The sequence below is a fragment of the Ornithodoros turicata genome, chromosome 3 (assembly GCF_037126465.1).
Source record: "Ornithodoros turicata isolate Travis chromosome 3, ASM3712646v1, whole genome shotgun sequence".
Classification (NCBI taxonomy): domain Eukaryota; kingdom Metazoa; phylum Arthropoda; class Arachnida; order Ixodida; family Argasidae; genus Ornithodoros; species Ornithodoros turicata.
This window is the reverse complement of record NC_088203.1, coordinates 10150357-10177869: the sequence shown is the minus strand read 5'-3', so window position 1 is coordinate 10177869 and position 27513 is coordinate 10150357. Positions and strand designations below refer to the sequence as shown.

The following is a 27513-nucleotide window of genomic DNA, read 5'->3' as shown; positions in this document are numbered from 1 at the left end:
GTAGCGCTGAAGACTGGCTGGAAGGAGACAACATGACAAAAAAAGAAAAAGAAGAAGAAGATGAAACGGCATCGAGACGATGTCACGTCTACGGACGGGGCAATGCCACGAATCATCTTCGAAAGTTTCAGGGCAGGCACGAAACGGTACATCTCATCCCGGCGCATGCTGAAGAAGAAGCAAGAAGCTACCAGACACATCGCCTGCTCTCTGCAAACGCACGTGCTGTTTCTACACTTTTCGGCGCGACGCTTAAATGCTTGTGCGCTCCAAGCTGGAGCATCCATACTTTGAACTCAGTTGTGTTCAGAGAGCTATCACTGTTGTGTTTTTGCTACCAAGTCGCTTAATAAACCGTTTGCTGTTTATTCGGCGACTCGCCGGCCCATTTCGCTTCGTGACAATATGTTTAATGCTGACAGAGAGAGAGAGAGAAAAAAAAAGAACGGAAAGGTTAGTTGTGATGTAGACTGGAGGAAGGTGACAAACATGAAATTAGCTTCTAATATTTCTCTGCATCAAAACTGCTTCTGATATTTTAGGTGTTACTAATATGTTGATGCACTTGTTTGCCTGTGTATTGGAGACAAACAAAAATTTACACACATGTTACGTTGGCAATGAACGAGCTTGATGTACGTCGTAATCATAAATGAGGAGGTGTCAACAACATTATAGGTTTACCTGCATGACTATTGGCTGGATGCGGACCGCCTGGAACAACCACAACGTATCTTCCAAATTTTTTCCTGGAAGGAGTCCTTTTCCCAATTTCTTCCTTCATGTGGCGCTGCTGTGGCGCGGTTGTTTTAGAGTTAGAGATAGATAAGTGAACCTTCGATAATATGACCCCCGATAATCTGACATACGCGCTTTATGACCATACTCCTGGGAACCAATGCAGTGAAACCTCTGCAAATCCCCCCCGTTAATATGACAATTCCATATTATGACCAAAATTTTCGGGAACGACCATGGTCATATTAACGAGGGTTCACTGTATATCACACATATGCTTTCTTTTGGGGGTTCAATCTCCCCCAGCCCCCTAGAAATGTATTGCTATGTCTTCGCAGGGGGGGGGTAGTTATTTATTTACATGCGAAAAGTTAAGGGACACGTCGACGTTTCGGAAGACGCTCCGCCTTCGTCAGAACTAAGTGGGGAGTGCTGACGAAGGCGGAGCTTCCGCCGCATGTAAATAAATAACCTTCACCATTTTTCTTACTTCCTATACCTGCGTTGTCTGTCTCTCGTGTTTTTTTTCTAGTACCTATATATATATATATATATATATATATATATAGTATATAATTTTTTTTCTTCGAGGAAATCGGGGATGGGCGAGCACCGCGACTGGGACACTCGGGCTGGAATGACCCAGATTTCTGAATTAGGCTTTGAATGGCGTAATGACAGCGTTGAATGTTAATGACAAAACTTCGCACATGCGTAATTTTGACGTCGGTAGAGGTGGGAGAGCAGGAATAAATACGCGCCTTCATGGCAGCCACATCACGTTAGCAGGAATGGTTGGCATCAGGTCAGCTTAGCTTAGCTTAGCTTAGCATTGTTGTTTTGACAATTCACTGCACGTCTTCTTTCTTTTTCTCGGCGGGGGATAGAATGAAAAAAAAAGAAAGAAATCTCAGTCATGGGCGTGTGGGAATGTGCACATGTGGATTCTTAACTGTGGGATATCCATCGATGACGTGCGTGCGTCATCAGCGTAAAAAGCCCATCCGGACGTGATCAGCCCACCCCCGTCAGGCCATTGTTTTGGTACAGGCGGTACCATTCTGCAATTCGGCTACATACGTAGCCGAATATTTAAAGGTGCAGTAAGCAGAAGACAATTTGGCTTGTTACTACTTGCAAGCCCAGCACAACAAGTCATACATGAGACACGGAAAGCTGTAACATACTTTTAATTTGCTAGTGGATCGAGGTCGACGTCCGGAGCAAAATAATCTCCAGTGTCAAGCAGTCCTATTCCCAACTAGGTATCCACCTATAAACCCCACTGTGTCGCTGCTGATGATACTCTACGTGGCCAACACAATGTTGGCCGCAATGTTAACTTTATAGAGAAAAAACACGAAGAAAAACAACGAGCGAAATTGGGACAAACATTGCGACGCGAGAGCACTGAGTGTTCAAGCAACGGTGTATCGAAATTGAGTTTAGAGCTCTATATTCCATTATAGTAGTTATTTTACAAGTACAGCTAGCATCAGAGTTAACTTGAACGTCGTTCCGGGCTGCGGATCTTGGTTCTGCTTAGAAGAAATAACAGCGGGCGGAGTTTGGGTCACCCCGTTGCAGTTAGAGGGATGATCCTCGTCATGAAGGCGTTGTTTTCAGCTACGAGGCTGCCGGGGTGGCTGCCTTCCCGCTTTCGCAAGCCGTTCAAGTTAACTTTGATGGGAGCTGTGCCAGCTCGGAACTTTCGTCTCGCCCCTAGTTTCCAACGCTACGCAAATACCATAAAGAGCTGTATATGAGAACATTGTGACCGAAATTACACGAACAGGGGGTGAACAGGGGTACGTTTTTTTGTGTGTGCGTGTAACAAAAAATAATGAATAATTCGGGGGAAAAAAAAGGTACATTAGTTGTGATGTCTCACCTGGGCTCGGCACACCTTGCGCCCAGTATGATCAGGAGACCGTTTCTCTCCCTCATGTACACGTTTGACATGGTCCATGAGCCGTGAGGCGTTGATGTAGCGACAGTTACATTCTAGGCATGTATATGGTTTCTCGCCCGTATGTAGATAATAGTGACCCAACACAGAGTCCATGAAAAAAAAAAAAAAAAGAAACTTTGAAGCAAACTTCGCACCGTTATCTTCGGGGAATGCCATCATGTTCTTCCGCGTGCTTATAATACGCTCTGCTATAGATACTCGTGAAGTCGCACCGACTACATTTGTAGATATGGGCGAGCGGGGTGTGGGCCCTCCTGAAGTGCGTAATGAACTCTCTGCTCGTCTTGTAGGCACGTGGACAATTTGGGCAACTGAAGGCGAGAGCATTCGTGTGGCGGGGGTAGTGGAGGCGAAGAGCGGACATGTTTTTTTTTGCTTTACCGCAGATGAGACACTGGATGGTCCCGTCTGGCAAACGGCAATCCTCGAACCATCTCGAATCCTGGGGTACCTGCGGGGGATAAGAAGGCCTACTATTACTAGTTGCGGTCAGTCTGGCATATGTCCAAAACAATCGGGCTATACTTGTGTTCCCATGAAACAATTTTTTGTTTTGTTCGCGTAGCAACTGTGGCTATGAGCAGCGTACAGATGTGAACAGATGGGGAGAGGAGAGCAGGAAGGAGTGGGGAGGACAGGGGGGAGGGTATCTTGGGCCGAATTAAGAGGAACTGTGCCGACATTTGTCTAGAAAGACTTCGGAAAAGCAAGGGAAAACCTCAGACGACACAGCGCCGGTGGTAGGATTCGAACACACCACCTCCCAGTCTTCAGGACGACCTATAGGCTACCACCAAACGAGCGGTACGGCTTAATAAACCTCTGCCCGAGAAACGTCATCATGACGTTGGTAGACAGACTGAAACCGAAACAGATCGGAACGGGAGAGCTGGGCTCCACGAATGGGCATTTGTTCGCTGCCTCCTATTGAAAGAAAACCAGGACCGAATGTCGCGTCCTTTTCAGAGACCATCGTAATCCCCTCATGACCGGGGCTTTCGGGCGCGACCTTGTTCGCCACTAGCTTTGAACGTAGTTCATCTCTACCAAATTGGTGGCGCTGTCGAACAACTATGATCGTCATTTGTTTACAAACAGGTAGAGGTCTATTCCCTCGGCCATGCTGCTGGTGACTGTAAATGCTCTGCCGGTATTCCCTGCAGTCCACTGCCACCATCGAGCCGACGAGAGCCCTGTCCTATATATAGAAGCACTCCTAAACTTTTTGGACGTCCAAGGAGTTGGCCTTCACTGCAAGGACTCTCATTATGTTGTTCACGTCACATTACCACCACAGCAAGCTGCCCCTGAGCTTCATTGCCCCTGGTAATGAAGCTCAATCTCCAATCGCCAACATTTAGATAAAATTGTCTTCGTTTTAACTCTAAAATGCGCCAAACTCAGTTATGATCCCGATATAGGGCTCTGCGTTCGCGGCAGTCATTTCTTCGGAGAATCGGTGACATTTTCTTTTTCCGCATTTATGTGTTTTGAAAAATTCGACATCTTCGCAGCATATTTTAAAATGTTTGCACCAAAATAGATGCGGGTGGAAAATCGGCAGCTACAATGACTCGTGTTCAGGGAGGACACTCAGCACTGAGACACATAGAACCGTGTTTCTTTTTTTTCTTCTTCTTCTTCTTCTTTTCCTTATGCCCTCGACGAGGATGGTAGCCGGACATGGGGGAGGTAACCATGGCTTCCAGCATCGTGTGCCGGAGACTTCCGGCGCACGTTCAAGAGATCTCCAGGTGGTTGAAATCATCCGCAGTCCTACCTTGCGTGTAAATATGATCCCACTCTACTCCCAATACTATTATTACGATTGCTTTTCTTTGTTGGAGCGTCCGACACGCACTCCAACCCGCTTAACCAAACGAACGAAAAAGTGTTACACGCGAGCGTTTTCCCCTAAACTAGAGGTTAGTGGACCGACAGGTCTGAGTTATTCGCAACATGCCAGAAACGCGGAACCGTCTAGTATATAGAGTGAAATATTTGATGTATATGTACGTACCGGGTCGTGTATCATCATGTGTTTCCGCAGTGAATGCCACAGGAGGAACTTCTTACCACAGGCGACACATCGATTATCCAAGCCCGGAAGGCCTGTGCTCGGAATGTCCTCGCTAACTATCTGTAAAGTAAGGACGAACCTTTTTTTAATGTAAATCTCCCGCTATGAAGCGCTCAATGACATTCTTCGTCGTAACTCACATCCCAATTATTATTATTATTATTATTATTTCATTATCACGTCACGATCACCATCCGAGAAGTCGAACGAAAGGCAACAGACAGCCGGTTTGTGTTGCCGCCGCGGCACCCAAACCCAACAACTACTGATGATTATACTCCGCCGACATGTATGGTTAGCTCATTTCGTCTTAGGTCCAGTGTTGTCCGAATGCAATATAGTTTTGCCACCGCACTTGACCGAGCAATTGCGCAACTGGTGAAAACTGTTCGACAGTTATACGTACGTACGTATCTTTCAGCGCTTGGCGTTTTTCAAAAACCGCAAGTGCAATCGTGAGGAAAGAAGACGGAAGACTGAGACTATGGGGTGAAGATTGTGAGACTCTTGATTTGAAAAAGAAAAAAAAAAAGAGAGAGAGAGAAGGGGGAGGTGTGGATGGCTCTTCCAGAACGCTTCTTCGGGACTGGCTAAAGGAGAAGGAGGAAGAGCGTGGGCGGGGGAAAAAGACGAAAGGGAAAAATGCCTAAACTTTGGCAAGGAGCAGCGAGAAACATCACCCCAAAACTGTGCGCCAGAGGCAATAGTGTAGGAGAGTTCACGTGCGAAAATGTCTACAAAAACAACAAAGAGCGTCACGGAATGAGAGAGAGAGAGAGAGAGAGAGAAAGAGATCCGTCGAGACGGGGAATTGCACAGGGGCGCGTATGGCAAGGATGAGTTGATTTCCGGGCCAGCACCCAAGAGCGCTTTCGCTGGAGTAGAACCGATTACCCAGGCGGGCCAGCGATGACACACGGTTACGATGCCGTGCACAGCACCTCGGCCAATATTGGAGTATATGAGCCAAAACTTGAACGACACCTCAGAGATCTCAGTTTGGGGGATGAAAGCTTATAGTGGACGCTGTATGGCACGTTGAGCGGAGCCTGTTGATGAGCGACGTGATGGGTCTAGGAAGCGGTGATGGCATATAAAGACAGAGATCTAATGACGTACAAGGGACCTTTCTTCAGTGTTCACTGCATGTAGTAAATACTGGAGAAGAAGTGTCTGAAAAGAGGGGCAGGGATCCGTAGCAGTCACACTGAAGCTGGTGTGATTACGGAATCACTCCAGATTTATCAGTAAGGTGCCGGGTTCTCAGCGATTTCGCGCCGGAATCCTTCGTTGGAGCGGAATTTCACGGATCCCTTCGTTTTAGGGGTGTGTGGATATTTGAGTTCTCGAATTCGAATTAAGTATCAATCACTTCAAGTATTTCTTTTCGGCAATCGAATACCCAATATCCGAATTTCGGAATATCCGTGTATTCGCCGAATACAAACACCACCCCCCGAAAGTGGCTTCACCTGATGCTTCCCTGCGTGAGGTGAAGCCTGGTTTTCGAAACTGTCCAGTTTGCAGGACCAGCACAGACACTGTAGTATGTTAGCCCAAGTTTATTGTGCATACTTCGCCTGAGGAATGGGCAGCGTCCTTACGGTGTGCAGTTTAGTGGTGGCGGTGGGGGACTTAGATTTGATGTCTGGGAGTTTGCCTTTAAAGACTCTTAAATAATGCCTACAGTCGAGAAACAACAAGTGTGCCCTGTAGCTTCCACAGGGCATCTGCTTAATCTTCTTCTATAATCTCTCTATCAAGTTGCTATAAACTCTGTAGATTCTGAAAGACCTTCCACCTGGTATAAAATGATTGCAGATGACAGACCTTTGCCTTTGTCAGAGGAGAACACGAGATATATCATGAATAATGCTGAGCCACAACAGTGCTTTCAATCTGCCATTTAATAAAATATTTTTGTTTCCACATTATCCAAGAAAATGAAGAGTTTCCCACTTCAAGCATCCGTTAACTGGGTGCCGAAAAAAGTCGCGGCACTTACAGCTCGGTGCTGCAGAATTTTGAATTTGCCGCAGCAGGAGAACCAGCAGGGGCCTTAGGTATCCCATACGAATGCCGCATGTTCCAACTCAGGAAGGCCTAGTGATTTTCTATCGCTGTAGGACCAAACTACGGGCTCACGGTCCATACATGTTTTAAGGGTATTAAGGGCTACTCACAGCCTGTAAAAAAAGAAAAAGAGGAAAGAAAAACAGTTTTTTTAAACAATTTCAACAAACCATTATGTGCAATTTAAATTCGGGGAATCGGATTTTGAAATCGGAAATCAACATATCCGGGGGACCCGAAAGAGAGCTGTGGAGCTTTATTTGAGGACGGTTTCTCAAACAGCGCTTCGGTGGGAGGAATCCTCGAAATGCGTGCATGAAACCCGTGGGCTCCTCAGCGCATGGAGCGTTTTCCCGGCGTTTTCAGGAAGCGCGCGCGCGCTCGGCGTGCGTGTGACATCGGAAAAACCATTTCAACGCGCGCGGAGGGTATACGCCGGAAACTGTCGACTATGGACATTCGCGAACGTCTGGGCGCGTTTTCCGAGGAGTGGACAGAACGGTGACCGCCGTGCGGGTGACAAGATTGCGTCATGAGTAGCTCGCATACATTTTTGGGAAGCAATCCACCGCACTAAATTTACTTATCCGTTTATACGTTTCAATTATATCTGAAATTAATGGACGCAGAAACCGTAGAGAAGAAAAACGTTGGGACATTCTAACAAACATTTATGATCGGCGAATATAGCAAACGACTGGCGCCCGTCACTCGCTCTGTGCGCGTCCCAGGCGTTCCGGGTGGTCACCTACCTCGCTTGCGTTTCTTCGCCGCGTATGCAAGGCAACGGCGTGCGCGCGCGACGTTTAGACGCCGGGAAAACGTCCCATGCGTTTCGGGATTTCGAGTGGAGAAGCGGAGCTTTCCTCCACTTCTTGTTGTCGAGTCGATGGCTTGCTGTTCATGAATGCGGCCGTAACGCTACTTAAGGTCCACAAAAAAAAAAAAAAAAAAGGAAAGGAAAGGAGACGTCTTTCTCCACCCAACAGCATGTTATCTTCTCTAGCGTTGCATCACAAGTCATTGTCACTGTGCTCCTACGTGTTCAGCGCACCATTATGCGCAATCTCAATGACTGATACCTACTGCTCGATGCGATAACAGGGGGAATAGAACATGAGCGGGAGAGAGAAGGCCGTACAAAGAAAGAGAGGAAGGAAGGAAATAATGACCGCGTTCTCAACATGCACATACAAAAGTTCAGAGCCCACAGCTCCTGGCAACAGTATTATCGATAAGCCTCACCTGTGGTGCATGCCTCTTGCGTTTTCCATGGCGAGTAGCAGGTGTCCTTCTCTTATGCACATGTGTGACATGGTTTTTGAGGTGTGAGGCCAAGACGAAGCGGGAACTGCACTGTTGGCATGCGTGCGGTTTTTCGTCCGTATGCTGGTAATAGTGACGTAAAAGTGACAGTTTTGAGAAGAATCTGAAGCATACTTCACACCGTTCTCTTTGGAGGATTCGGGAATGTTTTAACTGGTGCTTACGGATACAGCCGCCGTATATGGTCTGAAAGTCGCACCGATTACATTTATAAACTCGGTCCGGCGTGGTGTGAACGCTCCTGAAGTGGGTGAGGAAAGCGGAGCTTGTCTTCAGGGCACGTGGACACTTTGGACACTTGAAGACGCGAGCATCCGTGTGACTCGCATAGTGCACGCGAAGACCGGCCATGCTTGGTTGGATTTTACCGCAGACGAGGCACTGGATGGTCCCGTCCGGCAAGCGGCAGTCGTTCAACAATCTCGAGTCATGGGGAACCTGCAGATATATGAAAGACCAGTAAGCTGCCGCGTTTAAATCCATCAACAACTAAACCAGTCGATTTATTTATGAGACATTATTAATCATATGTTATCATATTTATTCTAAATGGACCAACTCTATAATATTACTCCTTGGAATGTACTGAGAGTAGCACGTACAGGATTGTGTGTTTTCATGTGCGCCCACAGCAAATTCCACAGCGGAAACTTTTCGTCACAGACGATGCATTGATTATTCAATCCAGGTAGACCGTCGTCTGGAAAAGCCTCTCTATGTACCTGTAAAACAAGGACTTGTCATTTCCAATGTACTCTATGCACTGAAATACTCTACACTGTGAAAACAGAACTTCACCACATAACACGCTCCTAACCAACCATCATGCCGAATGATATCATTCTGTGTCATGATTTGTTCAAAACAGGGGGGAGGCGCCTATCTGGGACAAGATAATCTGTCCCAAATAGGCGCCTCCTCTCATTTTCAACAAATCATTGCACGGAATGATATCATTCGGAATGATGGTTGGCTAGGAGCGTGCTATGTGGTGAAGTTCTGTTTTAACAGTGTATGTGAAAATTTTCCAAGGACAAAGGGGCAATTCTTCAATACCAAAATGAGGAAGGGGCGCGCCCTGTAATGCAGTCAATAATACTCAAATACTCAAACAATAATTGTGGGGTGTAGGAGATCAACGCTGCTAACAAACCAGTGGACAATACACAAAAAGCAGTAAATTCAGATACAGAACATGTAACAATACGGGGGTTTTGTGGAAGGGTAAGCTCCTTTCTGGATACATCGTGGACATTGAATACGTCTTAAGTACACCAGCCGTGAATTCGACATGTTGGAATCATAATGAATACCCCTAAGTTGGCCCTGGGAGGTCATGCTGCTTGCTACAGCCTCACTTGCAACGTGGTGTACTACTCGACGCAAGTTGTTCTGCAATAAAACAGCCTGCTGAACTGTTCTCACCAAGACAAGGAAAAACACGAGCTACAGACACGAATATTTGTTTGAACTCGACATAATCAGCTCGCACAACATCGCGAGCTCAACGCACTTCGCAAAGAGAAGTATCTGTTGCTGTCTCTTCCATGTTGCCCGAACACACTTTCGGAGCTTCAATGTCGGGAGTGTCGAGCACAAATAACTATTGGCACATCGTTTCTGAAGCCTCTTGAAAACGAAACAATAACTTTATTTTATGATTGGTGCGAGTCGGTGGTGACGGTGATGATAGAACCGTATTCCTCCAACCACAAGCCGGGATTGTATTTTGGGAATGTATTTTAACTGGCATTCTTTTCGGTTTATTTATTGTTTGTGTAGTAACTTTTGAAGCAGGTACATGCGAACGCTAACGAGGCCTATGTAATAAGTTCACGCGAATCTTTGCGACAGTGTGATGGTGAAGCGGCGGGACCACGGCCGCACAAGCGGGATTGTCCCATCTACATCGGGACGTCTCATCACGTCGCTCATGCTCAGAGACTCGGGGAGAATAAGAGAACAACCCACCATATAGCAAACATGCAAGCACCCCTCGGTAGCCTTTATTGGGACGCTTCATGTGTCATTGTGACAACCGGGAAGATAGGCGAAGTTACCCCACGTGTGAACACTGAAAGATTACAAGAACCTTCCACCGCAAAGAAACACAGGGAGGTACGGGTCGTATACAAGAGATTGAGAGGGCCCTCCATGCTTCTGTGCTCAGAAATAAAATACGTACCACACAAACATAATATAGTCGTGGATGCGCACGGACAAAATGCAGAATTCATGCAAAAATACTCCAAAAGCCGGGCCGGAGACGACATAACTAGACAAAAAAAAAAGTAGAGAACCTTGTTATTTTGTTATATGTTAAGTCGGAGTTCTCTACTTTTTTTGTCTAGCAGAATTCATAGGACGTGTACAACGTATAGTTACTATGGCAAGTGTCACCTGTGCTCGACGTCTCTTGTGTCCCATATGATGAGAAGCACTTTTCTCGTGCCCATGCACGCGACGGATATGGCGCCTTAGCCCTGCGGTGGTGGCAAAGCCGGAGCTGCATTGTGTGCACGCATACGGTTTCTCACCCGTATGCTGGTAATAATGAACCAAAATTTTTTCCTTCGAGAAGAATTTGAAGCAAGCCTCACATCGTTCTTTGTTTGTACCGCCATGCATTGATTCATGTTTGCGAATAGCTGTCGCGTAGATGGTCTTGAAGTCGCAATGACTACATTTATAAGTCTGGGCGAGCATAGTGTGGGTCATCTTGAAGTGCTCGATGAAACGCTGGCTTGTCTTCTCAGTACGTGGACACTTTGGACAAGTGAAGATGCGAGCATTTGTGTGAGTGGCGTAATGGCCGCGAAGATGGGCCATGTTTGTTTGAAATTTGCCGCAGACAAGGCACTGGATGGTCCCGTCCGCCAAGCGGCAGTCGTCCAGCAACCTCGAATCCAGGGGAGCCTGCAGAGGTAAGATGGTATATTAAGTCCACAGGGGTGACATCCAACGTATTGCTCCGTAGATGAAAGCGTGCTGGGCGAAAGCAATGCATCCTGGACAGGTCCTGGTCGCATTATGGTGAGCTAGTCGCACGTCACGGCGAATGTCAAGGCACACGTGACCTTAAAGATGGCGGCGCACATGATCGGCGGCCAAACCGTTTGTAAACAATGCGGTTGTTGTTTCAGCGCGACGTTTTGGATGTCTTTCGATCACGGTAATTATTTTTATCCGATTATCTTGCAGTTTTACACATGAGGCCTCGTACTGTTGACGACCTACAAAGAGTTGATGACGACTGCGCGTTATGACTCACTGAGCCGATGCGATATACTTCAACTAAGGAGAACTGGTCTATAGCAATATGTTGCGGAAGAAGCAGGGCGTAGTTTACGCTGGCAAAATACGTTTACCTCTTTAAGACGACGAAAATATGTCGCTAAGCGGCAAAACGCCATGTAAACAAAGTCACATGACCCCAAAATGATGTTTTCAATGGCGTGCGACCAGAAGAAGATGACAGTTTTGCCAAAAGCAACCGCTTGACGGTAGATACAACAATGGCGGGTTTTCTGACACCCGTGTGATTAAGTCGCTGTATGGAAGACCAGCGACAATTAGGCCGAACGGAGTCTATTCGGTTTTACGCTCTAGTTATTCTTTGAAATGTATTGACAGCAGCACGTACCGGATCGTGTGTTGCCATGTGTGCCCGCAGTAAATTCCACATGGGGAATGTTTCGCCACAGACGACGCATCGATTATTCAATCCTGGTAGGCCGTCGTCACCAAGGGCCTCTCTGTCGTGTGCCTGTAAAGTAAGGATACAGCATTTCTATTGTAGATAGTCTGAAAGGGGTACCCTTGGAAGCATGACTTGGAAACGCTCAAGTGTGTTCCTGCACTAACTGAGGTAGATATTTGCGGAAATTTTTGTGCACTGTGAGGGGGCGCTCAATAGTTATTGACCCGAAAATGAAGAACGCGGCCTGCGCACGTAAATTATACACCGCTAATTAGACAGATGTATGCGTCGTTCGTAAAGCTTCTCATAGAAAGGTACATGCCCATAGAGGAGTATAGAAAACCCCGGTTCATTACACATGCTTGTAATGGTTCGAGAGCACAATCACTAAAACGATTTGTAGTACATTTGCTCGACTTTGTAAAGTATGCGCCTCTAACGTACCTAAGTTACTGTAATGTAGTTATAATTGCAGTTGTAACTATAGATGCGTTTCAAAAACCAAATTACGATTTTTAATTCCTTGTGAGTGCAAAATGCATTCAGGTGTTTAGTTGTATACTTTACATCATTTTTTATTAAAAGGCTACGAGGGCAGCCCAGGTGTCGTTCCTGTCATTGAGTTATACGGCAAGGTGCTCATCCGCTCGAATAAATTATACAACAACAACAGGCCTAGTTACCTAAACTTCAGTAATAAACTCTTTCGCTAGGGGATTTCGGGAAAAAGCGATATATTGCAAATTTACAAACTATCATCATTGAAAGTAATTCCGCGTCTGACAAATCCTGAAGCATGCACGTGCATTAAAATAACCATCACCAAATTTTGACATGCATATGAACCGAAACCAGAAATGCGGCGATTGGGAACGCAAGCATTGCACGACGGTCATTTCACGTCAGAGGGTCACGTGATTTGGAGCGATGCAGACGACTGGAGTAGGCCGCGATCTCCGCCTGCCGGCCCAGTGTAGATGGTTCGCCGAAGCAAATGAGCCGAAACCGAAAGAGAGCGATCTTGAGGCACGCTCTCTTTCTGTTTCGGCTCATTTGCATATCGGAACTCAGGGATTTATATTTCACGGCACACGATCTTTTCTGGGTTTTAAAAAGAGAGGATGGCTATGAACGAGGATTGTCTTCTGTTCTCCTATATCGCTTTCGCCCAAAGCTCTCAAACGAGTTAAGCTATAGGTTTTAGGTAACTAGTCATCTTGTAGTTACATAACATTCTCCAGAAGATGTCTGTGGTCTGCCTAGCCTTTTTTCAAAATGGCCTATGCGCATGCGTAGGACCTTGAGGCGCAGGAGAGGATTATCTCAGTATTCACTAAATGGCACATTCTATGGGGACGACAGTAGCACGGACCAGTTGTGGTCCTTCGTGCTATCCACGTCGACTTGTTTTGACGCGCACCGAGCATGGTTCGTTGTTAGTGACTCTAGTCAAGGTGAGCTCAAGACCGTCAACTAGTGCTTGCAAACGAAAGAAACATTTCATCCGCGCACGACAGGTGGCATCGTACGCTAAAGTACGCATTGCGCAGGCGCGTGTGTAGCGTGGCGCGGAAACAAGATGGCGCGTGCTCGCTCTTGGAACTCAGTGTCGATACTCTGAAGCGTAGCTTATTTAGTGACTCTAGTTCATCGGAGAGCCGCTAGGATATGACGCGTATATGAAAAAGGTCCATTGTACAAAAGGACATCTGTGCTGCTCTCATAGCTCTTTCTTTTTTTTTTTTAAGAAGCAAAAGTTCTGGAAAGGATAATATAAAGACCTTATATGGCGTGTGTACAGCTTGGGACAAAAGTTTAGGGAACGCCATGATGTCGCATTTCCCCATCAGAGTGACATCTCAGCAGCAAGAGCGGACATTAACGATGAAAGATGAAAGTCACTGAAAAGGTTAGCCAGCTGTAGGAGTCGAACCCACATCTTCTGGATTGTCGGTCCAGGGCTCTACCAATTGAGCTAAGCTAACACGCCTTCTCAGCGACTTCCAGGGTGCGTCATCTGAAGGGACAGCCTCAGAACATCAGTTTCTCACATGTTCAAGAGCGGACACAGAGACTGAAAGATGGATAGAATCATAGATTGAAAAGCTACCCGTCAAAAGAACTCGTTACAAGTTAAGTTACCGTGCGCCAAATGTAACGAACTTAATAACGAAGTTCTTCAGCCTGAAATGTAACTCGCAGTTACTGAGTTACTTAAAAAAAGAACGAGTTACTTCCAAGTTACTTCGGACACAAAATATCATTACGCAGGTGCTGCGCGCGTGAGCAGTTGAGTTACACCTTGATTTGCCTGCGGAGGAGTGCGACACGCTTAGATCGTTTTCGTTTATGTCCAACAATAGACCTCTCCGCGTTTGTAAACAAATGACGTCATAGTATTCGACAGCGCCAAAATTTTGTAGAATTGAACTACGCTCGAAGCTAGAGGTGAATAAGGTCACGCCCGAAAGCCAATGTCTTGAGGGGATTACAATATGGTCCTTTAAAGGGACGCGACCCTCGATGCTACTTTTCTTTCAATGGAAGGCAGCGATCAAGTGTCCCTTCGTGCAACTCAGCCCTCTTCCTCCGATTTGTTTCGGTTTCAGTCTGCCTACCAATGTCATGATGACGTTTCTCTGGTAGAGGTCTATTGAAACGCTTTGCATCTTTACTCCCTGTGGGCGCACAATGATTCAGCTTCCTTTCAATGGCAGCGGTTCTTACTTCCTGAATAAAATACTGTCATTGATTGAATGTCACGTTTTATGGCAAAAAATGCCCTGGAGGAACCGGAGAGAAAGCAAGAAAAAATGTGGACGTGAGTGAAAAGCGAGTTAAAAGTAACTTGGAATTTAACTTATGTTACTTTGGCAAAGTTACCTCAACCAGGAACGAGTTCCTCCGAAAGTTACCACGGCGCAAAAGTACCGAGTTAAATTACAAGTAAAAAAAAAAAAAAAGGAACTTGGTTACAGTAACGAGTTACCTCGAACTCTGGATAGAATAGCGGGTCTACCCTTTCTTATTTCATTTCTTCCTGGTACACTCTGAAAACTAAATGAACTTCACAGCATTGCACGCTCCTAGCCGATCATAATCTCGAATGATATCGTTATCTGCCCTGATTTGTTGAGAACGGGAGGCGCACGCCTTTTTTGTGACACTTTTGTTCATAATTGTCGCAGAAAAGGCGTACGCCTCGCGTTTTCAACAAATCAGGACATATAACGATATCATTCGAGATTACGGAAGGGAGTTGCCTCAGGACAGAAGCCGCCGATATTTCGAACAGAGACTGTTCTTCTTCTGGGAAGAACACTCTTAGAAATGAACTTCACCGCATAGCACGCTCCTAGCCAACCATCATGTCGAATGATATCCTTATGTGCCCTGATTTGCTGAAAACGGGAGGCGTACGCCATTTTTGTGACAATTATGAACCGCATAAGTGTCACAGAAAAGGCGTACGCCTACCGTTTTGAACAAATCAGGGCAGATAACGATATCATTCGAGATTACGGTTGGCTAGGAGCGTGCAATGCGGTGAAGTTCATTTTTAAGAGTGTATGACGAAATGCGCCAGTGCCGCATATTCCGTGTCCTTTCGTCCCAAGCTGTACAACACCATTATACTGGCAAGTCCTACCTGTGCTCGACGTCTCTTGTGTCCCGTATGGTCAGACGCACGTTTTTCGCTCCCGTGTACCTCATGGACATGACGCTTTAGATTTGAGGCTGTCACAAAGCCGGAGTCGCACTGTCGGCACGGATAGGGTTTTTCGCCCGTATGTTGATAATAGTGACGTACAATTGCGTACTTTCTGAAGAGCTTGAAGCAAGCCTCACAGCGTTCTTTAGGGGTAATTCCGGCATGCTTTAATTCGTGGCTACGTAAAACTTTGTAGTAGGCAGTCACGAAGTTGCACTGACTGCATTTATATGTCGGAACGTGAACACTCCTGAAGTGGTTAACGACTTGTCGGCTTGTCTTGTAGGTGCCTGGACACTTTGGACAACTGAAGATCTGACCATTCACGTGGCTGGAGTAGTGGTAGCGAAGACGGAGCATGCTGCTTTGGAGCTTGCCGCAGATACGGCACCGGATAGAGCCGTTCGCCTTGTTGCGACAGCTGCTGAACCACTTCGTATCGTGGGGAGCCTGCGGGTATAAGGCAAGGTCGTTCAGTAAGTGCATGACCCACAATGAGAATTACATACATGTGCTCATGTAACGCTTTTTTTAGTTTAAATTTGGGCAATTCCACGCTAAATGATCTAGAGGGGCCGCACGTACCCACCCCCCTCCCCATCTTTTTGGCGAATAGCCCCCACGTTGTATACTTTAAGCATTAAAAAAATCACTGACGCGAGTTTCTGGGCTGGTGGCGGTAGCGTGGCTGTGCGCGGCATTGTATTTGTAGAGGAGGTGGTGTTCCTCTACATGAGTCCTGACCGGCGATGATGGAATGTCCCAGCGGGCAGATGGTCGTGGCCTCACGCTAGGACGGTGCCGGTAGAACTGCCGTGCCAGAGCCGTAGCGCGTGGCAGCAGAGGCACGTCTTCGTCATCACACACGGGCCGCCACATATTGTTGGCTCTGGATCTAACTGGTATGTAATAAAGTATCTGAATTTCCTATGTCTGTTTGGAGTGTCGTTCCTCGGAGGCAGAACGAGGGGTCTTCCCCTGGGTGGGTTTCGCCTGCCTGGTGATGGCAGTAGGATTCCCACAAATTGGCGCCCAACGTGGGGCTCGACTCCTGATCGCCGGAGAGCACAGTGATTGTGCAGTATTTTCTCCGGAAGGCGAAATAAGGGGAAGCGCCTCGGGTTAGGGGAGCCTCTCGTTCGCTTGAGGAGAGACACCGTTCCCAATTTTGTTTTGGTTTAGCTATTGCATTCTGTGCGTACGTCACTTGGCGGCCTGCCCGCGCTTTTCTTACTTTGTACTTTAGAGCCAGCACTCTACAACCTGCCCGCACTGTGCCACTTTTCCGTTTTGTAGTCGCAGCCCGACCATTGGCCCAGCGGGCCTACGGTTCAGAGAAGCGCATTCCTGTTACGAGGTATCTGCAGTGCCAGACCGGATAGGAATCTTCGTTAGCGGTAGAACCCCTGCCTTGTTAACAGCCCTCCAACCCAGTGCCCTGGGAAGGGTAGGTGAAATTTTTCAGAGTCTCGCGTTACAGCAAGTCTGTTAACACGTGAGTAGCGTGTGCCTTTTTGACGATTCGTCTCTAAGACCACCGCTTTGTGCACGAGCCTCGACGAGGTACGGTAAATATTGGCAGCTTATCAGCCCGCCAAATTCCAATCTGTAATCACCTGATTGAGAAAGGTTTCCCCACCCCTGGAGCGTTTATAATCACGCGCCCGGCGCCAACAGCAAGAAGAAATTACTCTTCCTGACTGTCAGAGTAGTTTCCTATCGGTGCTAAACAAGTTTTGGGACAGACAGCTGCATATCGCAGTCTGAATCTGGTCCCCTTGATTGATATCGGAGTCGTGCACTCTTTTATCAAGCGTACTGTTCAGGGGCCTAGCGGCTTGACCCGCTTTCGCCTAGGTTACGGATTAGGACACACTTCCGAGCCTGTTTCACGTGCGGGCTGCTATTCATGCGCCCTAACGTAATATCCACCATTTCGGTCGCATGCATCCGGCGCTCTCAATTTGGTTAGGTCCATTACTAGCTACCCTTACCTCCTCCGTTTCACGGCGGGACACGGTAGTTGGTTTCTCTTAAAGGGTTGTATGCAGACCCTTTAGGCAGGGAGTCCCCTCCTAACCATATCGCACGACCTCTTCAGTTTTATTTTTCGCAGTACTGACATGGCTCCAGGACGAGGGAGGCCGGTGCCAGCCCGGCGCAGACCAAGAGAGGACCCAGATCCCTGGCGAAATCGACAAAGCAACGCAAGTCCAATCGAGTGGCCCGGGTTCACACGCTGCAGATCAGTAGCAAACTGGACGGTCGTGGCTGATGGTTACCCGGTATCATGGGTTTCCCGCTCCAAATGGTCCTCCCAACAACGTCCACATAGAGGAGATCGAGGACCCCCAGCTCGTCTTGCCCCCTTTCCGTGGTCTTACGATCGAGGAGCGCCACCCAGGTGACCCTCTTCTTCCTCTCAACGAAGACGAGCGTCGCATGTTGTGCCCAAAGTGTTCCGTTCCGGAGATTCATCGACAAACCCACCGTCGCGGGTCCTTGCATCGCTCCAAGGTCGAGGCGGAACGTACATCCAGAAATGCGGCCAACGACGTGGAGGCAGCTGTCGCGGTCATTGCAAGGCACCGACCCGAACTGCTGCGGGGCAGGGATCTGCCCCAACCGGAAGAGGACAACCTTATTGACATCCAAGATATTTGAACAGCGATGCTCCTCATCAAAGACTGTGAGAAGACCAAGAAGACTGTTTCACGGGGTTGAAACGGAAGGTGTGCTTCGCTGAACTGGCCCCTGTTACGATGCGAACTGTAAATTGTTTTTGTTTTCATACAAACTGTGTATGTGGTTGAAGTTTCTTTGGATACCGTGTCCAGTCTTAGCGGGTGGGGAGTGTGGGAGCGGTAGCCAGAAACGTGTCCGCGTTATCTTGGATTCACCTGCTGCTGCTGCTGTCATTGATAATAAGCATTGCTCTCCGGGGTGAGGAGTATCAACTTGGGGCGTTGCTGTCGGGCTTAAAAGAAACAGCAGCGCTCGCAATGGGCAGACACGTCTGTGGGACGGTCGACGGGACTCGGCTGGAAGACGCGGTTGAGAGACACGGCGTTTCTGGGCTGGTGGCGGTAGCGTGGCTGTGCGCGGTATTGTATTGTTGGCTCTGGATCTAACTGGTATGTAATAAAGTATCTGGATTTCCTATGTCTGTTTGGAGTGTCGTTCCTCGGAGGCAGAACGAGGGGTCTTCCCCTGGGTGGGTTTCGCCTGCCTGGTGATGGCAGTAGGATTCCCACAATACTAACTGAACTAAGGAGAAATGAGCTACCTTGTTACGGAAGAAGCACAACATAGTTTACGCTGGCAAGATACGTGTAACGACGCAAAAACGACGTGTAAACAAGATCACATGACCTGAAAATGACGTTTTCTATGACGTGCGACCAGGACAAGGTGGCAGTTTTGCCAAAAGCATCTGCTTGAGGGTATTTACAACAATGGCGGGTTTGTGTCACCCCTGTGCGTCTGAACTTGTCAAGCACCAGAGCTGCACTGACAGTGGCAGCAGCGTCGCGCGTTCTCCACGCGCTTTCTCCTTCCCTACGTCGCACTTCACTCACCGCGCATGCGCGCCGCGGCGTGGCTACAGACAGATGATGCCGCGATTCTTGCGTACTCAGGACTCTAGTGCTCACGCATTAAAAGCAGAGGAGTGTGCAAAGGATGAGATGTAGTGAGTGCTAACGTAAGTCTCCAGATTACCGCACGTGCAATAAGCCGGGCGAGTACCATTACATGGGGCTTGCTCAGCATTGCCTGTAATGGAGCAAATGAGTCCCTCCCCGCTATCAACCTAACAATTATAACAGACCATTAACTCCCCCACGATATCCTGAACAATGTAGCGTAGCGCCATCGTCAAAGCGCTTGTAGCTGCTACGAAGGAATGTGACATACTTCGCAAAATTCACACTGTCGAGCATGCTCCACTCATGCTCAATGTGACGAATGAGCTGAGAATGAGCGAGCAAACGGAGAGCTGAGCAGCGAGTGAGTGAGCATGACTGAGACAACAAAGAGCTGAACTGGAGATGAGTGAGTATCAGTGAGCAAGTCTCACAAGTGCCGGCCTGTGGTTGTAGGAGACGACTGACGAAGATGGAGGACAGACGGGGACATTCTGAAGCGGAATGCTGTCGTCTGTCATCGATATATGCGCCTATGTTTTCTTACTGCGTTGCTCAATTAATGGTTGCCTTCTACCCATACTAACCACCTTATCTTCAAAGCCTCTGAATTGTTATTATATTGTATACAATTTTATCGTGCACTCCCAGCCGACAGCTGTTTCGTCCTACTTGTGACTCGCCAGCCCGGCGCAGGGATGTGACACGATCTTGGGTCGGCGCTAACAGTGCGTCCCGGCGAGACGTCAATGTTCCACTGTGACGGTGCCACCTGTGAAGGCCGCAGTGCAAGCCAGCAAGCACATATACAAAGGAAAAATAGCCGAAGCTCTGAGGCTGCACCTTGAGCATATGTTTAAAATTTGTATCGTGTGATCGTGCTCTCCCAGCCAATGACAGCTGTTTCGCTCTACTTGGAGCTCGTCAGCCCGGCGCAGGGAAGTGACACGATCTTGGGTCGGCGCTAACACTGTGTCTTGAGATGACTGGGATGGGTTGATTGAATACAAAATTGTATAGCACAATGCCGTTTTTCTTATTTCGTTGTGATCACAGCGTTCATTAGGCCTAACACCATCGGCAAAACGTATTAGTTTCGGTTATACATCGGTAGCGGAACACAAGTTGAAACTGATTTTCGAGAAATTTGTACAAGGATGTTTGTGCCCAGCGTAAAATAAAAGTTATTCCGTCTTTCTTTCTTTTTTTAACGAAGAAATGTCATGAAATTTCCGCTTCACCGTGTTTGTTTTCGTCGCCGCTGCGGTGGCAGGGAGACGTCATGGAGGCCTCCACGCTATAAGGCTAACCAATGAGAGGCTCGCAACTGTGACCGACAGGTCGACCCTCTTTTTTAGGCTCCTCCCAATTTGCAGCCTCCCTTATAATACACGACTCTGGCTCGGAGGGAACGAAAGCGCCCCGGCTCGTCAACAATAGATTGAGTGAATTAAAGCGGGTAGTTAAACAAAAAAATAGTGCATTCGCACTTGAGGAGCTTACCGGGTCGTGTGATGTCATGTGCCTCCGGAGTCGAGTCCAGGATTTGAAGACAACACCGCAAACAACGCAACTGTTTCCAAAACAAGATAGTAACCCATTATCTGATTCGTTGTCAGTAGTACTTACACCGGGTACCACAGGAGGTGTCCCAGGTGTCTGCAAGTGATAATTCTTGTTAAGGATACTAACGTCACGAGGCAACCATGATGATAACCAAAGTTATTGAGGGTCATGTTCTACAATTGCATTAAAAAAAAGGAGTAAAATACTTGCTTTTCACAACACGCAACAAAAGCTTAATTTTTAACGCTTCGGCGCCTTGCGGGCGTCCTCATCAGAATCGGAAAAACAAAGACCAGAAGCTAGACTTGTATGCCTTCGCGTTGTACTTCTGCAGCTTCCAGTAGAGGATCACTGTGATTATCGTGTCCGCACTATCGCGTTTCAGTGCGTCCATCAGCGTTGCGTTCATCTGCGAGCGGATGCATAAAGGTGAGTGCGGTGGGGATTTACAAGCGCCAGCTTCTTCGCGGGTACACATTTTTGTGCCATCGCGGGGTGCGGGTAGACCCGCACTGCATCCGCGGATTACGCGGGTATACTCGCAATACCCGCAGGTGCCAAACCAACCCGTCGGATTTTGGTGTATTCCCGTTTCATTGCGAACATTTCACACAAAATACATTCCAAGACGTTCCATAACCAATTCATCATCTGCAAATAAAGTTGTTGTTGTTGTTGTTTGCCACATACGGTTGTCTATCTTTTGACACCGCGGCTGGTACTCTCGCATCAGTAAGCTGGCAACCATGTCGGCAGTCGCCACAGCGTACGCTTGGGAAAGGTGGCTCGCTTACGGACATTGTCCCCCGCATCAATAATGCATTTCGTTCCACACTCTTAAAAATGAACTTCACCGCATAGCACGTTCCTAGCCAACCATCGTCTCGAATGATATCGTTATCTGCCCTGATTTGTTGAAAACGGGGGGCGTACGCCTTTTCTGTGACAATTATGAACAGCATAAGTGTCACAAAAAGGCGTACGCCTCTCGTTTTCAACAAATCAGGGCAGATAACGATATCATTCGAGATGATGGTTGGCTAGGATCGTGCTATGCGGTGAAGTTCATTTTTAAGAGTGCATGACGATCATGTGGCATTTAACTCAAACATGCGTACGCATTGGGCTGCGGGTATATCGGCGGGTATGCGGATACTTGTTGGGATGTGCGGGTGTGGATGCAGGTTGAGCCCATGCCATTGCTGCGGATGCGGGTCGTACACCCGCGGGAGCGGTGCGTTTACGGTTAGGAATTTTCATAGCCGCACTCATCTCTACGGATGCAAGCCTATTTGAAAGCGACGGACGCATTAGTTCGCAGAGCTCTCTCTTTGGATAGAGCGACGCAAGAAATGATGGTCGTTGTCTGGGTAATCGTGCGCTTTTATCCTCCTTTACACTTCATGTAGTCTGCTATATAAGATGGTTCTCGTAAAGCAAAAGTGCGGTCGTGAGTCGGAAACCTATGCGACCGTCACACAGAAACTCTTTCGGACGGACGTACAGCTTGGGACAAAAGTTTAAGGAACACCGGGTTGCCGCATTTCTCCAATGGAGCGACAACATAGCAGCAAAAAGGAGTGGACATACATACTGAGAGGTGGATAGAATAGCCCGCCACCCGTTTCCTATTCGATAGCTTCGTGATAGCTAGCAGGGAAGCGCTCCGATGAAGAAATACGCAGGTGCCGTGTTCCGTAAACTTTTGTCCCAAGCTGTACTGAAACACAATAGTGCGGACCAAGCTTTACGAGCAAGCGTTCTTAGCACCATGAATGTGCCAGGATTCTACAGACCTTTTTCAGAAACTGCTTCGTTAGGCTCTCCCAAGGCGGTGCCGTTAGCGCGCCGCCATATTGAACGCCTTCGACTTGCGCCCCCGCTTTTGCAGGACATTTCTAGAGACATTTTGGGGGACATTTCTAGAATACTTGCATATTAATACTGATAGCAATGTTTGCTGCAACAGTGGCTTGCAACGCTCAATGGGTCCTTTATACCGGAGTTTCAAGAGTACACCGACGGCATCAAAGCCTGATTTTTTCGTTTCTTTTTCCTGGTCTGATGAGGACGCTCGCATATGCATGCCTAAACGTTGCAACTAAATCATTGTTGCCTGTTTTGTGAAGGTTTCGTGTTTCCCCGTTATGACACCCCTTCTGACTGTTAGGTCATCTTCAATCGCATTACTCGTAGTATATGGCAGCTTAGCTATATTGAGAAGCAACCTACCTCGTTACAGGGAACGCTGTGCTCCATAACTTGATCGTCACTTTCGCGATCCAAATCGCAGCAGAGGCATCTGTGACCGCCTGCAAGGTCTTGCAGCACTTCGACTGCTGCGTCTGTAGTTTCTGCTTCGACGTCTGAAGTAGTAGTCGAGACGTGTATGTTTTGAGTCAGTTTATATCATGACAGGATGGACGAAGGATGGAAATGATCGGGCTCTTTACTCTGGGACATCTGGAAGATAAGAAGAGAACACCCACTCGCCTTCGGAAACGGGTTATAACCTTAGCTACGGAACCCAAAGTATACACCTTTAGTATTTTTTACCGTGATTTTCCAAGGTGCAGAATAGAAACACACAACTGTTTTGGTGTAAATGAAGCCAAAGAAAAGCAAATTCCAAACATCTCCATTTTTTTTCTTTTAAAAATCAATCAATCAAAAGCAAATTACGCATGGTGGAGGGAAAGTGGAAGATCAGGAAGAAAGAAAAAAATGTCACTCAAGTTAGCTGGTGCATGCCTGAAAGTGGCTTCATTTACCTGAGGTTGAGGCAACACAAGAACACACGCAGACACTACGAAGTGAACAGTAGAGGATAAATTAAAAATATCGGTATGCAATGCATAGTTTTTATGATGATGATGATGCAATTTTAATGGCGAATAAGCAACTCATGCAACTCATAGTTCTGAGTGGAGAGATCTCCGTTGCATACGATGAATAAATTAAGCTGTATTGCTTGTTTTGAGTTTGTGCTATACACTATTCAATATATTCTGTTCGGAAGAAACATGAATTTGATTCGGAATTCCAACATTGAATTCCATATTTGATTCAGAAATGGAATAGAATATAGGATTATCCGCTTCGGTGTTAAAAAAATACGAATATTCACACTGTCGCAGTAAAAAGTCAACGTCCGAATTCAACCAGTCTACGCGTACCAAAAGTGGACGTTCCTCAGGGGCCATTCTTTTCTAGGGGACATTTCTACCTGGACCCGACATAATAAACAGCCACGTGAGTCCTACAGTGCGTCTATGCTCGTGCACATGTCTAAATGTTTTTACTATTAAGGAGCTTGAACTATGCACGTGGTTGAAAACATGCCGCATAAATTTGATGTTCCCCACCATACATTCCCCCAGCCACAACGAAGAATGTTTTCCTGCGACAAACATTTTTCTATAAACACTGTGCCGCTAAACACGACACAGAATTTGCGAAAACAACGGGCACGTAAAAACTTGACAGTTTGTTCGACCTGAGCTTTCGGACGGTTGGCAAATGCCCTGGGTCCACACCACCCACCTCGGACATACAGGGAAGGTATGCGCGCATTTGCCGCGAGGGGCGCTGGACTACAATATTCAGTGGCGCTCTTAGCGAAGCGCAGCTCGCCAATAGGTGTCTCAAACTCTCTGGTATCTCGTTCGGAGCGCAAATTTATGTGCCACCGCTGGGCACAATTGAATGAGGATCGTGCACATAACGTCACCCACAGCCTTTGAGTGGCTTTGAGCCACGTGACATTAGAAAACATGGGGATGCGTTACAGGCGTCACACTGTTGGCTGATTAAGGTAGCAGCGTGTGTTTTTATAATAGTGCAACAACTTATGTCATGTCTTCCTACTGTTCCCTCTGATAATGCGCCAATGTGCGTTTTCCGTAGCCACGTGACGTCACTGCACAAGCCTCGCCTCACTGAACATCGCAATTCGCCAAACGTTGCCAAGATACGGGGACCCAGTTCTACGTGTACAGCTGCACATTTGTCAACAACAACAACAACAATGAATGAGACTGTCGGGCGAACATGGGAAATAGATGTGTTATCCCGTTAACGAGTCATCGAAACCGATTTGTCTAAGCTAGAGCTTCTACACTTCACAGGCTTTGAACATGTGGTGGATTTGTTAAGAATTAATCAATTAATTAATTAATAGCACTCACCCATCAGATTCCCGCGCACATGGAGCACAGCCCGACGACTGACAGTCCGTGCACCGACACGAGAAACAGATAGCACCGAGATGGGACGCTCTCAAAACCGGTTCCATTACACTTGTTTCGACCCTACTGATTCCCATTCTGCTGGTTCTGTTGCAAGGACGTTCTTCAGCCTTGAAAGCAAGGAACAAGAAAAAAAAAAAGAAAAGAAAAAAGACTGAAGAGGGAACATTGCTGTTTATATCTTAATCACGAAAATGTAGTGGAAGTGGCGAAATACAGTCTACGTCATATAGGTCAGGTGACTGGAGCCGACTAATTTGCAATTCAACAATTCAGGACAAACAATTCAGCTCGGCTGCCAGCGCTGATCGCGTATATAGACCGGGATAGGTACGATATACCAGCGGCGGACGAGTGATGCGGTAAATTTTGTAGCAGTGTGGTTGCACGCTGTGAACTTTTAGGAGAAACAATTGCGGTTCAATTAAGCTGCCGGTTTCACCGATCCGAGATCAACGGTCCTTTCACTTTAACTTAACGCTTGACTCTGCTTCACTACAGGGAATTATTGTCGCTGAGACATACATTACGTCACCACACAACTAACGTCTGTGAAAAAAGAAAAAGAATCGAGTGTTCACCTCAAGTTTTAGCAGCCCTTGATCTCTGCTTCTAATGAAGGGGTGGTCGCTTCTGTATGCTGTTGACCCAACGCTTTCATTTGACATGCCAAGCGGTTTCCCTCGCCTCTTTACGTCTCTAGTGCGTCGTTTACGACTTAGCGTCGCATTCACCCCTGCACTCCGGTATAGGCTGGGCCACAGCACCATGGCGCTGTGTACAACTTGTGGTTTACCGGCAACAATCCGACACATTCTCGAAGACTGCAGCCAGTACGTACGCGAGCGACGGGCCTTTAGATCTCAACTTGAAATGCTGGATCAGAGGCCATTCAACATATGCAAAGTTCTCGGCCCATGGAGTAACCCTGGACACCAGTGCCGTGCACTTCGCGCTCTTCTTTCCTTTCTGAGGGCCACCGGCCTCCTTCACGAACTGTAGGGATTTCCTTCCCTCGTCATCCTTTCATGTGAACCTTTTTGGAATGGGGTAGGGTCCTGCACTCAACGCAGGGAAACATCCAACATCATCATCATCCATTCATCTATGTTGTTGTTGTTGTTGTTGTTCTAATGAGGGGGATGTCGGTATCTATTTTTCCCTGCTTCGTGAAGACCTGTACACGGTTCCTCTTTCTTTACTACGCGGTTCTTCGAATCCCGTCTGCCTCAGCGGCGCTGTAAAACAGCCTGCCGAAAAAGAAAAAAAAAAGAGAAGAAGAAGAAGAACAGCCAAAAACGCCGCTCCGCACTCAAGTACCCCGCCTACACGGGGAGCGTTTCTGGGTCTGAGATGAACGGACCACGACGGGATGCCGGTCTCCCACAGACCGAAGAGAACACACATTTTTATGACAAGAGCTCTGACGTTTGCGCCATCGGCGAACTCATCCGGGACATACACATAAGTACATATAAACGCAGACTGTAGATTGAAGGACCTTCTTCCAGGTTGAATGGCGTCCCTACATGAGAGAGAAGCAGAGAGTTCGGCCTGCTGCTACTCGTCTGGTCTGTAGTGTCCTTAGTAGTATCCAGGTCCTGGTACCCCTGTTGTAAAATATCATAGAGCTGTGTATGTGAAAAGCAATGAGCATCTTCACCAGCTCACTTGCTACTTAGCCATTTTTTCATTGAGCTCTATCTGATGCCATGAGGAGTAATGTAGTGTCATGAGGAGTATGTGAAAGAATGCCTGGGGGTATGTGCATTGTCATGAGCAGTATGAGAAAAAGTATGAAGTACAATGAGCTCTATGATATATTTTATGAGGAGTAGGTGAACGCAAACCTGGAGCTATGTGCATAGTCATGAGCAGTATGAGCACAGCATAAAAGTTTAATTGTAATTCCAAAACAGAAAACACTATACTTATAACACGGCAAGGGGGCTTTCTTATCATAATGTCATAAGTTCAAACTGTAATTTCCACGTACTAAATATACTGGACGATGCAAGTGGCTAATGTCAATACTTAAAGTTGTAATTTCTGGTCCCTAAAATTCTCACGCAGACCACTATTGTAGGGATGACATCTAAAATTTCAACATGAATTCCTAATCACTACATCAGAATACTTCGGACAGGGATTGAAAGTACATTTCTGTTCAGGTACATTTCAGCAACGTGAAAAGTATAGGTTCAACTGGTTCAGAAGAACAATTTAGTGCCGTGTGTTATAAACAGGTACATGCATAGGACTCCCAGATGACATTCTGTATCCCAGCTGTTCTCTTCTGTTTGCTTGAAAGCATTAGGGAATAGCAACCCCACACCGTGGCTAACCTTTCCCTTCCCTTTTTTCTTACTTTGCGTTAAACATATCCCCCCCCCCCCCCCAGATGACATAATTTCGATATTTTACTTGTCACAAAAACTAGCAATTGCGCACAACA

The 27513-nt window shown here is 47.1% G+C and overlaps 1 protein-coding gene across 3 annotated transcripts; it reads right to left on the bottom strand.

Annotated features, from left to right (window-relative positions):
• Positions 1 to 1911: 1911 nt before the first annotated feature.
• LOC135389879 (zinc finger protein 431-like) lies at positions 1912 to 25065 on the bottom strand. 3 transcript variants are annotated; one of them, XM_064619914.1, is made up of 10 exons: positions 24999 to 25065; positions 23044 to 23274; positions 20749 to 20904; positions 15539 to 16051; positions 11833 to 11955; positions 10590 to 11105; positions 8792 to 8911; positions 8109 to 8627; positions 4731 to 4850; positions 1912 to 3161 (listed from the first exon to the last, which is right to left on the bottom strand). In XM_064619914.1, exons 2-10 carry the CDS (start codon positions 23068 to 23070, stop codon positions 2847 to 2849), a joined length of 2409 nt encoding a protein of 802 aa, XP_064475984.1. In that variant the 5' UTR covers positions 23071 to 23274; positions 24999 to 25065; the 3' UTR covers positions 1912 to 2846. The 3 variants fall into 3 exon arrangements, with proteins under 3 accessions (XP_064475984.1, XP_064475985.1, XP_064475983.1); XM_064619915.1 differs by having other exon boundaries at positions 20749 to 20818; XM_064619913.1 differs by lacking the exons at positions 20749 to 20904; positions 23044 to 23274; positions 24999 to 25065 and adding an exon at positions 16259 to 16763.
• Positions 25066 to 27513: the final 2448 nt, after the last annotated feature.